The sequence below is a fragment of the Abramis brama genome (genome assembly GCF_963993115.1).
Source record: "Abramis brama genome assembly, chromosome: 12".
NCBI lineage: Eukaryota > Metazoa > Chordata > Actinopteri > Cypriniformes > Leuciscidae > Abramis > Abramis brama.
In genome coordinates, this window is record NC_139974.1 from 12,798,967 (window position 1) to 12,814,901 (window position 15,935).

General features: G+C 39.6%; 2 protein-coding genes across 2 annotated transcripts in view; both read right to left on the minus strand.

Moving 5' to 3' along the window:
- Positions 1-865: 865 nt before the first annotated feature.
- On the minus strand, positions 866-3,099 carry LOC311093132 (uncharacterized protein). Its single transcript, XM_084130285.1, has 2 exons — positions 2,876-3,099; positions 866-2,296 (listed from the first exon to the last, which is right to left on the minus strand). Exons 1-2 carry the CDS (start codon positions 3,092-3,094, stop codon positions 1,805-1,807), a joined length of 711 nt encoding a protein of 236 aa, XP_083986411.1. The 5' UTR covers positions 3,095-3,099; the 3' UTR covers positions 866-1,804.
- A 4,348-nt stretch (positions 3,100-7,447) lies between these two features.
- The window catches only part of LOC311093130 (interferon-inducible GTPase 5-like), a 62,974-nt gene continuing 54,486 nt past the window's right edge, over positions 7,448-15,935 (minus strand). The window contains exon 4 of the mRNA XM_084130276.1: positions 7,448-8,460. Within this exon, the coding sequence (XP_083986402.1) occupies positions 7,841-8,460 (620 nt within the window). The 3' untranslated portion in view covers positions 7,448-7,840. The remainder of the gene's footprint in view (positions 8,461-15,935) is intronic.

A 15,935-nucleotide genomic window follows, 5' to 3' on the forward strand; every position in this document is an offset into this window, starting at 1 on the left:
GCATTGTTCAGTAAAATGCATCTTTACGACATGTTGTTGCCGGAAGTCACACAGCTGATGTCACAAATTCTAACTGAATCTGAATTCAACAATTTTGAGTCTGCTGTTACTTCCGAACTGCAACATGTCAGTAAAGGCGATTTGAGAGAAGGTGTTTTGAAAATCCTAAAGAATATCTTAGGACCCAAAATCGATTGGTCGAGAGTTACTAGCTGTGTACAAGAGAAAGAAGAAACTGTGAGTGAATACACAGAGAGGTTCTGTCAGGTAGCTGCAGTGTACAGTGGAATAGTGGATGATTCCGAAAGTGTGTTAGCTGACAAAGGAGCTCTAATCCGAATTTGGGCAGATGGTCTTGTAGCTGAGTACAGAACAGCCTTGCCATTCCTAGATATTACGTGGGCTAAAAGAACTCTCAGAAGTAACCTAGAAAGTTTAGCTATTTGGGAAAGAGATTCTGATGTCAAAGAGAGAGTAAGAATTGCAGCAGTTTCTGTTAAGGTCAACTCAGAGAAGCCAAAGAAACGCAAAAGTCCTAGAGAAGCCAGTTGTTCTTACTGTGGCAAGCACGGACATTTTGGAAAATAATGTAGAAAAAACAAAAATAACTTAAGACCAGTGTTGGGTAAGTTACTCAAAAAAAGTAATCCACTACAAATTACTAATTACTGCTCTAAAATTGTAATTTGATTACATTACTGATTACTGCATGTAAAAAGTAATCAGATTACTAATTACTTTACTTTCAAGTTACTTTGAAAACCTATTAAACCTACAAGAAAACACTACAAAGTGAAACTCAGTTCTTTCAGTAATTTAATATTGACTGAAAAATATTACAGAAATATGAAAACAGCAACTTGACTTAAAGATCCAATGCATTTCTATAACTTAACATTCTTAACATAAATTTGCCTAACAATGAAAACTGTAGTCTTTTTAAATGTCTACAGTATGTCTTAACTACAACATTCCTTGCTGTGTGCAACATGCACTGCACTGTATGTGTGTGCTAGCTTGTACTAACTGTGTTTGTGTGCATTAAAGACAGGAAAAAATACTTCAAATTGATAACACTTGAAAACAGTATTTATAAAATAATAAAAAAATATTGCATATTTGAATGCTGAAATGTAGTTGTTTTTCAACTACAAAGTGAAAGTTTAGTCTACACTACAGGGTACTAATATGCAATTATGCATGCAGCAAGTTTCTTTCTTGAAACTGTTACTTGTGACATATTTGCAAATCTCAGAGCATAACTTTTCTGTAATGGTTTTTGCTAAGTCTTACTTTTGTCATTAGGTTTAAATTAGATTTGTTGACGCATGTCCATTAAGTAAAAAAATGGGTTTGCTATAGGCTACACATTAGCCAAAAAAGACTTAAAAATGTAGGGAACAAGTAAAAACAGTCATCAAAAAGCACATTATGAGCAATATGAAAACAGCAACTTGACTTAAAGAGATCCAATTCATTTCTATAACTTAACATTCTTAACATAAACTTGCCTAACAATGAAAACTGTAGACTTTTTAAATGTGTCTACAGTATGTCTTAACTATAACATTCCTTGCTGTGTGCAACATGCACTGTATGTGTGTGCTAGCTTGTACTAACTGTGTTTGTGTGCATTAAAGACAGGAAAAAATACTTTAAATTGATAACACTTGAAAACAGTATTTGTAAAAAAAAAAAAAAAAAAAAAAAAAAAAACATTGCATACTTGAATGCTGAAATGTAGTTGTTTTTCAACTACAAAGTGAAAATTTCTTCTACACTACAGGGTACTAATTCATTTATTTTACTTGTCAGTAAAATAGCGGTTGTATCTCATCAAAAGAAGTTTCTCAAATCGCTTGCTAGAAAGTCTGTTTCTCTTTGGGGTCAGCACAAGACTCCCTAAACTGAAAAGTCTTTCAACAGGAGCACTCGATGGTGTTGCAGTGTTGTACTTGAGTGAGATGACTTTAATGTTTGGGAATTTGTTGAGAATGTCCAGCTCTAATCCTGAAGACTTCAAATACTCCATGACTTGTGTCTCTGAAGAATAACACGCATCCTCATCTTCAAACACAAAAAAATCATTGTCATTGGAGTTAGAAGGTTTCTGCTCCACAGGATTTGCAATGTGGCCATCAGAGTGCTGAGCTTGACATTCCGCAGTCAGCAGTGACTTCACATGGTTTCTTCTCTCCTCATCTTTAATCCACCGTATCTTGAACCGGGGTAAAGTGGCAGCCGCCAAAAGAGCATTTTTACTGTCCAAGACAGAACTGAATCGCACTTGTATGGCCTGTAAGAAAAAGTATATGTATTTACAAATACAATTACATTTCATTTAATTCCTTCTTTATAGCCTACTGTTTCAACATCTGAATTAAATTTATACAAGTCAAGTCAAATATTTAATGACTAAACACATTAGGTTACACCAGGGTGCGATTTGCCCCCTCCCAATAATTGGTCACACAATGATGCAGCCAGAAATATGTTATTCTTTGCTTTTTATAATAAGCTGCGCATGGTTAACATTTATCATGCAAGTAATCTTTATAAAAAAAAAAATACCCCAAACTTTATGGATAAAAACATACCAAATATACACTGTCATATATTATTTATAAGCATCATGTTTAATCTATGCTGTTTTGGGCGGAGACAGAACGCGGAGGTTTAACGTGTCATCGAAAGAAAGATTATGATCACGCAATATCATCTGACAGCGAGCCATACATTTCAGAATTTAGAGAGGGGCATTTTTCTACAAAAATCACACCCTGTGCGACACTAACAAAAGTATCTTTAAGGTTTAGAATTAGTAAAAAACTATAACTTAAATGTACAGTATCCACTTTTTAGAGTATAGACTTACCTTTACAATCGCATCTGGCAGACCAGATGTCATCGCAGAAAGCCCACTCTGAAGTGCCAAGGTTTTGGACATGAGAACTTCTAGTGTTGGTAAGATGGTGCCATAATAGCAGTGATCTTCACCTTGTAAGATATCCAAGGCAGTGGCGAGGGGCTTCAGTATTGCGCAATATTCCTTAAGGAAATGATACTCCTTTTCTGTGATGCATTTAATCCCCATTTGGTTGCAAAGGGTGTTTAAATCTGTAAGTGCGATCTGAGATATTCGTGATAGTGCATCATGGAATGAATTCCATCTCGTTGCGGTGGGGACAACAAGTTTTCTTTTTATAACATCTTCAACCAGCTCCGAGGCCACTGTTGAGCGGCTGGCTTTAGTCCACAAACCTGAGCATTTGCCGATGACACTTCTGTATATAGTTTTGGATTCACTTTTGGTTGTTAGCCATTTTTCTACATCATTACGCGACACCAAATTAAGCGTGTGGGAAGCACAGCTCAGGTGAGGGGGAAGAGTAAACTGTCCATCTGACTCAGAGGAGAGGGCCTGGCCGACATCTGTGAATGTCACTTCATCATCATCCAATTCGTCTTCAGAATCAGATTCTGTATCCTCAGCAGGCTTATACATTCTGAAAGCTTTAAGGAAATTTGACCCATTGTCCGTTACAGTCGCTGTGATTTTAAATGACAGTCCAAATGCTGAATGCACTTGCTCTATTTCACTTGCAATCACATCGTATGTGTGCCTTCCTTTTATTCTTTTACAGGCTAAGGCAGCTTTTTCACGGCTGAAATTCACAGGATTGATCTAATGGGCTGTCATTCCAAGGAAGCTTTTATTATTACAAGTCCATATGTCTGCGGTTGTGGAGACATATTCCAAACGCTCAAATGTTTTTTTAAGTTCATACTCCATATCCGCATAGCATTTATCTAGATACCTTGCAAATGTCTTTCGGTCCTGCAAGGGTACAGACCTGTCCGTCACGGGTATCATCGTAAGCAAGTCTCTAAATGACTGCGATTCCACAGTCGACAAGGGCAGCATTTCCTCCACCACATACGCTGCTACAGCTCTCTTCACCTGTCCAGAAGTTACCTTCCCTCCCGATCTTGTACAAAAATCCAGTCTAGCTTGTTTAGAAGAGGTTGCACCGCTCTCGTCTCGGGCGTGGGTAACGTTAACGTTATCCTCCTTGGCGACGAGTTTTGTCGTAGAATGCACTCTGTTCAAGTGCTTCAACAAATTGCTTGTCGAGTTAATAGCGGTAGAAAGTTTTTTAGAAATTGCGCACAGTTTGCATTTAACGGTTATATTTTTGTTTTTACGATCACAAAACTCAAAATAATGTTTATATTTCCACTGGAAGAAACGTCTCCGTCCATTTTAACAGCACGAGTTCTCCGGTAATTCATTAAAGCGCATGCTCAATAACTGACGCAGCCGCCCCAAAACGTGATTAGAAATGCATTCTAATTTATTTTCTTTAATATGTTTTTCTTACCAATACATTTGTAACGCAAGTAACTTAATTTTATTGACATCAGTAACTGTAATCAAATTACATTTATTTTAAATGTAATGAGTTACATTACTGCGTTGTCACGAAAAGTAATTAGAATACAGTAACGCGTTACAAAGTAACGCGTTATACCCAACTCTGCTTAAGACAAGTTAACAATGTTATGCAGCTCTTACTACATTTGTTTGCTACTTTAAAGCAACCCCTCCCCTCGTCATTGGACTCGTGGCTAAGCTTTTTGAGGTGTTAACCATTTGGGCTGTGATTGCTTAATCTCCCCAGTAACTCACAACAAAGATGAAAGACTTAGTGACTGTCACAGCCTTTGTTTGGGGGACATTCAGTATACTCACAGACTTAAATGTTATACTGCAGAACACTACAATCAGACACCATCCTCTGTTAATGATGTTTATTAGGACTGATGTTTCACTGGAGAATGGAAATGTGCCAATTTTCTCACACACTGTACAGTGTGTACACAACACAGGGACAGAATAGGACACGGACAAGTGAGGTGCCCTGGGAAGAACTGACGCAACAGGCGTTCGGGGGTGAACCCAGGGTGAAGACACTACCTCATAGGCCTTTCCCGATTTAGTCCATCCTTACCTCACTGGTCCATAGGTGTCAAATAAATTAAGAAATAGGGAAAGAATGAAACGACAACAGTAGACTCTGAAAACGATAGAACCATAGTGTTTAAACTGCTACAACCGTAGTGTTTTGAAGAAATACTGCTCTCTGTTTTTTCTGTTTTCTGTCTTACAGTGTGCAGATAAAACTTGATGGCTTTTCCGAGATCCATATGCAACGACCGTCTCATCTGCGTATGAAGCCCCAACCTCAAGAAGACAACCAGACCCACTGCTGAACGAACTATCACAAAAGAAAATGAAAAATACACAACGCAGAAAATTCACGGACCCTAATTGCATGTTATGTTTCTGTGTCAGCATGCAATTACAGATGAACAACACAGATCATGCTTGTGCCTGTAACTTTTAAGTGTACTTTGATAAAAGTTAGACTTAAAACCACTATACGATCAAATGACTTATGGAAGGATGAAGTCCATGCATGAATACTGCTGGTCTGCCGTTTCTTTGTTTTATTATGTTACAGGTATGTGTGTATGCCATGATGTCATCACAAGCGGCATCCTGGTATAAAGCATCACCTCAGATTTCCATGAACAAGCCTCATGAGGGACGAGTCATCCAAGCGACTCTGCGTGAGAAATGGACTCTACGGGAAACAGACTTCACAGCTATTCAGGCGCCATGGACTTTCCAGACTTCCACTCTTATGCTACATGGTTTTCTGTGTAATCATGTAGTTTATATGACATTTTACACCCTGCGTCGCAGGTGTCAACAGTTATGGTTTTGAGAAGAACTATGACACTCCTGTAAATCAAGGACACAACACAGAATAAGTTATACGTGCCTGTAACTTACACAAGTTACAAGAATGAACATATGCTATGTGCCTGTAACTTACACAAGTTACAAGAATTAACTTTTAAGTGTATAAATTTGTATATTATGTGAGAGTTATTAGAACTCTCAAAGGGGGAAATGTTGGATTACAATTTTATTAGATGTTTAATTTAGTTTGCAACAGTAAAAGTTGAGTATATTGAAGTTAGCATTTTAAGGTTAGGTTAGGATAATGGTATTAACAGTTCCTGCCAGTCCTGTTTTCTCTATTGTGTTTTAAATGAGTCTTTAATGGCTCTAGCCAGTAGCCCCAAGACGCACCTTTTGTCTTTAATGGCTCTGGGATGGCCCGTGGAACCAGAGTTCCTGGCCAGTATCAGCATTTGAATAGGTATGCTGATTAAATTGATACAGGTAACACTCTGGGGTCTGGGGCGGGTTTCCTTAACCTGTATACTCATTTACATGCTTTGTTTGAATTTGTCTCCACCTTCAAAAGTCCCTCCTCCTAAAATGCCTATAAGACACCATGTAAATTTATGTACGTTAGACTTGGAAGAACACTACAGACGACACACAGCGAAGATCCAAATAAATCACTTCTGCTTATCCCAACGTCTCCTGGTTTGCTTTGAAGAAAGAAAAACTTTACAACACCCTGCATGTTTTTTTTTGTTTTGTTTTTTAATTTCCATGGTTCTCATTCACATTAATAAATTCTTATAATCAATCAATTTTATTATTTTTAAATCTCATTAATAAATTCATAAATTCTCATTAATTTCCATGGTTTTTGGTTTATTGTTAAATAAAGTGACTGCTGCATCAATACTCTTCCTTTCTGCAACCTTCATATTTGCAAGTGTGACAATAGACATTAAACAGATAAAATAACATCAGACGCAAATACACTTTATTTGACCCAAAATTTTTATTTCTACAACAATCTTAATTGCTGAATTTTCTAAAAAGTATGAATTTTGATGTTGCCTTTAAAAGTAAAGTGAAAGTGACATATGGTTTCATGTAGATGTTCCATAGGATATCTCCCCTGCACCCTTTGGGATACTCCACTTTAAAATGATGACAAAATTTTCATTTTAAAGTGGAGTATCCCTTTAAAGTAGTGATGCTCCCTTTCGAATGGAATTTGCCCTACATTTATTTGATTCTAAACATAATTTATGTAAGACCTTTGCTATCATTAAACATAAATCCAAATTGTCAATTCTCTTTGGGGCCGTTTACATGACATTGTTTTCATCTAAAAACGTACATTTTAAATGTTTTGCTCATTCATTTGCATAAAAAAAAATAATCAAAGTGCAAGTTTTTGAAAACGAGACCGTTATCTACGGAAATTTGTGAAAACGGTGATGTCATGCGAATGCATATTACTTGTTCAGTCTGTAGTGTTTATAAAGTGACATCGCCAATACTGGCCTGGCAGCATAGAAAAGTGTTTTTAATAAAAAAAATTTGCGGTCCCGCGGATACGTGTGAACAGGGATCGTTTTGACAATTGAGTCGTCTGTAGGAAAAACGTTTCCGTTTTTAGTAAATCTGTCACAGGTGGTTGCAGGAAAGCAGACGAAGATAATGAGTATAATTCCAACACGAAGTTTAATGATGATAATACAAAGATTAAACAGACAAGCAAGAGGTGATGTTGCAGCATTATTTATCAAAGGGGAAAGTAAATTAAAAGGAAGAGAGGGCCAAAACCAAACAAACATCATTTAAATTTATAGTAGCCTATATCATGTAGGCCTACATTTATTCCAGTTGAAAAAAAAAATTAAACAAAAGAATAAAATGAAGAGAAATGCAAGATTGCATTTATTAAACTAACACATACATTTGCTACTTCTAAAAAAAAAAAAAAAAAAAAAACCCGAACTGTAGCCTACTTTTTCCCCCTCAAATGCAAGTAAAAAAACAAAACAAAAAAAAACAGCAACTACATGTAAATTTCTATCCTGGCAAGTTCTGTCACGTTTACACAGCACATTCCATTAGCACATTTATGGCATCTTCTGCTATGTCATCCAGAGCTCTCTTCAGCATTGTTGAGACTGTCATATAGGACATCCCTCCTCCCACCACAGAGCCAAGAATGGGTATGAGGCTCACAACATACTCAACTGCTTTTTCAGCTCCAACGATGAATACAGCACCCAGTAAAGATAATATTGAAGCTAGGTTTATCCCACCACGCAGAGGTGACTTCATCAGACTCTTTAGTTCCTCAATGGTCTTCCCAGATGTCTCACAGACCTTCTGTAGGGATGGATCATCTAGACCAAATGTATTGTAGTACGTTTCAATCTCTCTTTTGACAATGGCTAAATCCACAGCAACTGAAAGACCAGGAACAGGAAATGTAGCCAAAAAAGCAGACACCAAGGCTACTTTTCCAATGTTTTCCTCCAGAGCTTTCTTCTTTTTCTCATTAATCTCCAGTGTAATATTCGGTAAAGCCAACAGCAGCACACGTCTCTTATGCTGTGGAAGCTCATTCTCCATCTTCTCCTGCAGCTGATTTAAATCAAACTTGCCGAGCTCCCAACCAGAGATCAGGAACACAACAGGATCCTCTATACCAATCTTTCTCAGACCTATAGACAGAAACAAGGAAGGGCATCATAAAATACAAAAAAGTACAAATAGAGATTTATTAAATATTTTATAATAATAATTATTACAGTTTTTTTCGATTGCTAAACGACAGTGGGCACAACTGGAGTCACATGTGCAAAACTCTAACTACAGTCTGCACAGCAGCAGTTCATGTGGACCAAACTCTAGTTCGTTTTTCATTGGCTTGAACACAGTTTTCAAAACTCTACACACTTATCCCATGACTTTAACCACAACCTGCACAACACTGTGGATTTACAACACTTTGTTCAAATGCTAACACACTGCTGTCAAAACTGTGAACCACACATTCAAAACAGAATAGATTTCAGCCTTGTGCCTTTCAAACACTGCTGATTGTGGCCTGATGCTAGAGAGAGGCAGGATTAGCCCCTCAATTATTTGTTTAAATTACAGTGTGTACTTTTAGTTTCTACCTTTTTTTTCTCATTACTGTAATTCCGTAAATTACTACAGACTATTGAAGCAAACTGTTACAGTTTTTTTCGATTGCTAAACGCCAGTGGGCACAACTGGAGTCACATGTGCAAAACTCTAACTACAGTCTGCACAGCAGCAGTTCATGTGGACCAAACTCTAGTTCGTTTTTCATTGCTTGAACAGTTTTCAAAACTCTACACACTTATCCCATGACTTTAACCACAACCTGCACAACACTGTGGATTTACAGCACTTTGTTCAAATGCTAACACACTGCTGTCAAAACTGTGAACCACACAATCAAAACAGAATAGATTTCAGCCTTGTGCCTTTCAAACACTGCTGATTGTGGCCTGATGCTAGAGAGAGGCAGGATTAGCCCCTCAATTATTTGTTCGAATTACAGTATGTACTTTTAGTTTCTACCTTTTTTTTTCTCATTAGTGTAATTCCGTAAATTACTACAGACTATTGAAGCAAACTGCTAATTTTCATTTTCCTTAAAGAATTGTTATGTTCTAAAAATGTAAATAAATCATGTGAAAGAATGTCACTCTATTCTTTGAAGAAAATATTACTTTGTATGAAGTCACTGAAATTGTTCAAACTGTAAAGATGAAAAGTTTGTATTTTCTGTATTGGTGTTTGATGCTAGTGTTTTTACTCTCAGTGTGTTCTGAGTGACAGTGTGTGTTATCTCAGTGAGGGTTGTGCATAGTGTTTGGCTGCACTGAGCCTGTTTTGAGCCATGTGTTAAGAGTTGTGTTGCTTGGAATGAGTTTTGCAGGTGATGTGAACTGTTTAGCTCAGCTGACTGTTTAGCAATTGAAAAAAAATGTAATTTTCATTTACCTTACTGTAAAGAATTATGTTCTAAAAATTTAAATACAGTTTTTCTTGATTGTTTACACACATTTTCTGAAAGCATGCCTCATATTTTCCGCAACTTTATTCGGATCGGGAGGGAGAGGACGCTGGCGTTGTTTGTTCGCCGCTTCTCCGCCCGCGATCTTTAATTGCGTCTATAGTTTGATTATATATTTTTAAACTTGTGCTATTTTTACGAGCCTTGTGCCTTTTATGAGCTATTTTTACTGACATAAGGTGCACACCTTTTATATTAGTGGGGAAGCTATATAGGTAACTTGGCACCTACCTACTACAGATGACTTCCAGTTCCTGTATGGCGTTAAGTTATTCCAGCTCGCAAATCCGACGATTTAATTTTGCAACTACACCGGGATTTAACATCCCCATCATTAAAGAACTTGGACTTCTTCGCCGCCCTCGGTACATTCATAGAGGCTCCGGTAGAAAATTCATCTTTCATAACCAGCCAAGCTGCTCTGCTACAAACATCTCATCTCTCTGGTCATCTGTCGCATGTCTGACGCGTCATCAGAGTACCGTCACTCCAGCTACCATCAACACTGGAAATATCGCGAGACCTCTGCACTCCAGTATGGGATTCCAGCACTTTGGGCTGGATACATTTCGTGGAGTGGATTCCAGTCTGCGTGGAGTGGATTTTAATGTTTTGCGACCTGTACAGAGATTTACCCCACAGACATTGGTCAAATTCGAACTTTTTAACACTCAATCCATCAATAATAAATCCATATTGATTGAAGAACACATCAGGGAAAAAGGACTTGACTTCATGTGTCTGACGGAAACCTGGCATCAGCCAGAGGTTTACTCTGCCCTAAATGAAGCCTGTCCCCCCGGCTACAGTTACTTGGAGGCAGCTCGCAGTACTGGTCGAGGTGGTGGCCTAGCTGTCATTCACCGACAGGACCTGGAGCTGTCCCCTATTGCGCTGCCTGCAACATCTTCCTGCGAGTGTCTTGCATTTAAATGTAAGCCCCCCTTTCCAATGACTGTTCTACTTATCTACCGGCCCCCCAAATCAAATTCTGCATTCATCACGGAAATGTCTGATCTCCTAACAACACTCTGTACTACCTCTGCTAATACGATAATCCTGGGAGATATAAATATTCATGTCGATACCCCCTCATGTTATCCCGCTGCTGATTTTCTTCAGCTGCTAGACTCCCTTAACTTACAACAACATGTTGATGTCCCCACACATTCCAGGGGACACACACTCGATTTGGTTATATCTAACTACGCTCCTATCAGCAACCTACATGTTTATGATCTTGGTGTTTCAGATCACAGGGTCGTGTCAATGGAGTTGCCCTTTCCTTCCTCCCATACCAAACCAAAGCGACAGATCCACTACAGAAAGTTGAAAAACATCAATGCGGGTGCCCTGGCCCAGGATCTTCAACATCTCTCTACCGGCTTTACTGACTCCCTTTCTGTTGATGACTCAGTGGATTTTTACAATCAGTCCCTGAGCAGTCTTTTGGACCTTCACGCACCCTTAATATCCAGGTCAGTCTCATTCACGCGCTCAGCACCCTGGTACACCTGCGAGCTGCGAAAGATGAAGACGGCTGGGCGTGTCCTTGAGCGGCGGATGAAGGCCTCCGGACTGACTGTTCACAAACAGGCATACAGGGAACAAATGAAGGCATATGCAAATGCTCTGAGGGATGCACGTTCCAGGTTTTATTCCATTATCATCAATAACAGTCCCGGTAACTCCAAACAACTTTTTTCAACAATAAACCACCTTCTTAAACCCCCCTTATTGTCCCATTCTGAGACCACCGAGGAAAGGTGTAACATGCACATCAATTTTTTCAAACAAAAAGTTATTAACATCCGCTCTCACCTCTACGCCACCGCTGTCCTCCTTACTCTCCCAACGGTCGACCCACCGCTTGAGATTGTTCAGCCCCTCTGCTCTTTCTCTGATGCCACACAGGAAGTAGTGGAGGACGTCATCAAAAAAATGAAGTCGTCTACCTGTGCCTTGGACCCTTTCCCTTCAGCACTGCTGAAGGCAAACATTACTGCTATCTCTCCATTCATCACTAAGATCATAAACCACTCCCTCATGGTTGGCCATATCCCATCAACGTTAAAAACTGCTGTCATCAGACCCCTACTGAAAAAACCCACTCTGGATCCTGAAGTTCTCACTAACTACAGGCCCATTTCCAATCTTCCATTCCTATCAAAGGTTCTGGAAAAAATAGTAGCAGCACAACTTCATGTTCACCTCAAACACAATAATTTGTTTGAAAAATTTCAGTCTGGTTTCCGCCCTGGCCATAGCACAGAAACAGCCTTGGTCAGGATCACCAACGACCTCTTGATGGCAGCAGATACTGGTTCCCCATCTCTACTTATCCTTTTAGACCTAACAGCTGCTTTTGATACAGTAGATCATAATATCCTCCTTCACCGGCTGCACTACACCACTGGACTCTCAGAAAATGCTCTCAACTGGTTTATTTCATACTTGACTGGCAGAACGGAGCACGTCGCCCTGGGCAAAGCAAAATCACACACTCACAACGTCACCTGTGGTGTACCTCAGGGCTCTGTGCTGGGCCCTACACTCTTCTCCATTTATATGCTCCCGCTTGGAAAAGTCATTAGCAGACATGGTATATCTTTCCATTGTTATGCTGATGACACACAGCTTTATCTCAGGACAACCCCCACTTCTTCTGCTCCCTTGCCAGCATCCACATTGACCACATGCCTGGAGGAGATAGAGGCGTGGATGAAGCTCAATTTCCTTCAGTTAAACAGTTCCAAAACGGAAGCCATCTTAATTGGCACACCACATCAACTCTGTTTGTCCACCATCAACAGTATTACTTTCTCTGGCCAAAACATCGCCCTTTCATCATCTGTCACCAATTTGGGTGTTAAAATGGACTCTCAACTCACTTTTGACACCCACATCAAACACCTCTGTAAGACATCATTCTACCACCTAAAGAACATAGCCAAGCTCCGTCCAATACTCAACCTGGCAGATGCAGAGAAGCTCGTCCACGCCTTTGTTTCCTCCAGGCTGGACTACTGTAATGCACTCCTTATTGGGATCTCTAGTAAAAGCATTCAGCGACTCCAATACATCCAGAATAGCGCTGCCAGGATCCTGATGAGGGTGCGCAAGCATGATCACATCACCCCCATCCTAAAATCTCTTCACTGGCTCCCTGTCCCTTTCAGAATTGAATATAAGGTTTCCCTCCTCACCCATCAGTGCATTCACGGACATGCTCCCCTTTACCTACAGGAACTCCTCACTCATCAGACCTCCTCACGCACTCTCCGCTCTGCAAACACAAACACCCTCTACACCCCCAGAACCAAGCTCTGCAGCATGGGTGATAGGGCCTTCTCATCGGCTGCCCCGAGGTTGTGGAATGCCCTCCCTGATCAGCTGAGGGCCCCACAGACTACAGATGTTTTTAAACGAAACCTAAAAACGCATCTTTTTAAAAAAGCTTTTCCCTAAATGTATTTTCTTTAGGTTTAACTATTTTTTAAATCTTGATTTTTTTATTAGATTACTATATGCTCTGTAGCACTTTGAGATTGCCATAATGTAAAGTGCATTATAAATAAAATTTATTATTATTATTATTATTATATTCTCAGAACTCTACACACAAATAAAAAAACACACACAATGGGCAAAACCCCTCAATTCTCCTGCAAAATGAAACTTTACATTCAAAACAATGTTATTTCTTCTCAAAATGGTATTTTGTTTTCAAATGACACAATCCATCATATGAATAGACATTTATAAGAACCAGTTGAACACTGATGTGCTCAATGTAAAACACTATGATGAATGGAAAACACTTCTTCTCCATTCATAATGATTTAGGCCTTTTTTTGTTCAGTGTTACACTTACTACAGACAGTACATACATAAGTGTGTTGTAAAATATCTGAGAATATTGTTTTATACTCAGAACACACAAATACACGGTAACGAATATATTTTATTTTCCCCAAAAAAACAATGTACACAGTGTACATCCCAGCCAACACAAAGTAGGACATACAGTGGTCTACATACAAAACAACAGAAGAATTGACTGTATACAGTTACAGTAAAAAAAAGAGAAAAAATCCAATGTTGGCATCCATTGCTCCATTGAAGAGCTCACCTGTTGCCCTTTTATGCTAAAGCTCTGATTGCTAATTGTAAAACTGTGTGACGGGTGTTTGCCCATGTGATGAGTCAGTGTGCATATTTGAATGGCAGTGTGTTCCTTATGAAAACAAGAGATTTTCTGCATGAAAATTGTGCCAAAAGCAGAGAATTGTGTGTAGTGTTTTGAAAAAGGTGTGTTTTAGAACTGCAATTTGAGTGTAAAGCAGGAATTGTGCTTGTAGTTCAGCAGAATTGGTTCAGGGGGTTGGTGAATGAGTTACATGTTGTGGTCATTGTGTCTCGGGTACCAGTATTTGTGTGTAAACAATTGAGAAAAACTGTAAATCATGTGAAAGAATGTCACTCTTTTCTTTGAAGAAAATATTACTTTGTATGAAGTCACTGAAATTGTTCAAACTGTAAAGATGAAAAGTTTGTATTTTCTGTATTGGTGTTTGATGTTAGTGTTTTTACTCTCACCCAGCCAGCAATGACACGTGGGGCCCAGATGGGTTAACTACGGGTTCCATGGGTACTGTGTGGGCATGGGCTTTGGCTGGGTGAAATCAGCGGGTCCCATGTAGGTTTTGTAGTACGAGTCCCACATAGGAAGCCCATATGAGCTGATTACATGGGCCCCATAAGGGACAGGCATGGGCCAAGTGGGCATGGGTTTGATCTGGGAACACATATATGGGTCTTGCATAACATATTTATGGGCCAAGTGGGCATGGGTTTGATCTGGGAACACATATATGGGTCTTGCATGACATATTTATGGGCCAAGTGGGAATGGGTTTGATCTGGGAACACATATATGGGTCTTGCATGACATATTTATGGGCCATGTGGGCATGGGTTTGAACTGGGAATGCACATATGGGTCCTGCATAGAATTTTTATGGGCCAAGTGGGCATGGGTCTGAACTGAGAACGCATATATGGGTCCTGCATGGTTTATTTATGGGCCGAGTGGGCATGGGTTTGATCTGGGAACACATATATGGGTCCTGCATATAATTTTTATGGGCCAAGTGGCCATGGGTTTGAACTGGGAACACATATATGGGTCCTGCATGGTTTATTTATGGGCCAAGGGGGCATGTGTTTGATCTGGGAACACATATATGGGTCTTGCATGACATATTTATGGGCCGAGTGGGCATGGGTTTGATCTGGGAACACATATATGGGTCCTGCATAGAATTTTTATGGGCCAAGTGTCCATGGGTTTGAACTGGGAACACATATATGGGTCCTGCATAGCATATTTATGGGCCAAGTGGGCATGGGTTTGATCTGGGAACACATATATGGGTCTTGAATGGCATATTTATGGTCCAAGTGGGCATGGGTTTGAACTGGGAACACATATATGGGTCTTGAATGGCATATTTATGGTCCAAGTGGGCATGGGTTTGAACTGGGAATGCATATATGGGTCCTGCATAGAATTTTTATGAGCCAAGTGGGCATGGGTTTGAACTGGGAACACATATATGGGTCTTGAATGGCACATTTATGGGCCAAGTGGGCATGGGTTTGAACTGGGAATGCATATATGGGTCCTGCATGGTTTATTTATGGGCCAAGTGGGCATGTGTTTGATCTGGGAACACATATATGGGTCTTGCATGACATATTTATGGTCCAAGTGGGCATGGGTTTGAACTGGGAATGCATATATGGGTCCTGCATAGAATTTTTATGAGCCAAGTGGGCATGGGTTTGAACTGGGAACACATATATGGGTCTTGAATGTCACATTTATGGGCCGAGTGGGCATGGGTTTGAACTGGGAATGCATATATGGGTCCTGCATGGTTTATTTATGGGCCAAGTGGGCATGTGTTTGATCTGGGAACACATATATGGGTCTTACATGACATATTTATGGGCCGAGTGGGCATGGGTTTGATCTGGGAACACATATATGGGTCTTGCATGTCATATTTATGGGCCAAGTGG

Bases quoted from the DNA above. Each gene is read 5' to 3' on its own strand.
- LOC311093132 (XM_084130285.1), bottom strand. From the start codon at position 3,094: ATGGGGATTAAATGCATCACAGAAAAGGAGTATCATTTCCTTAAGGAA. The intron at 2,297-2,875 runs GTAAGTCTATAC...TTTTTCTTACAG, and splicing joins TGCCAGATGCGATTGTAAAG to GCCATACAAGTGCGATTCAG.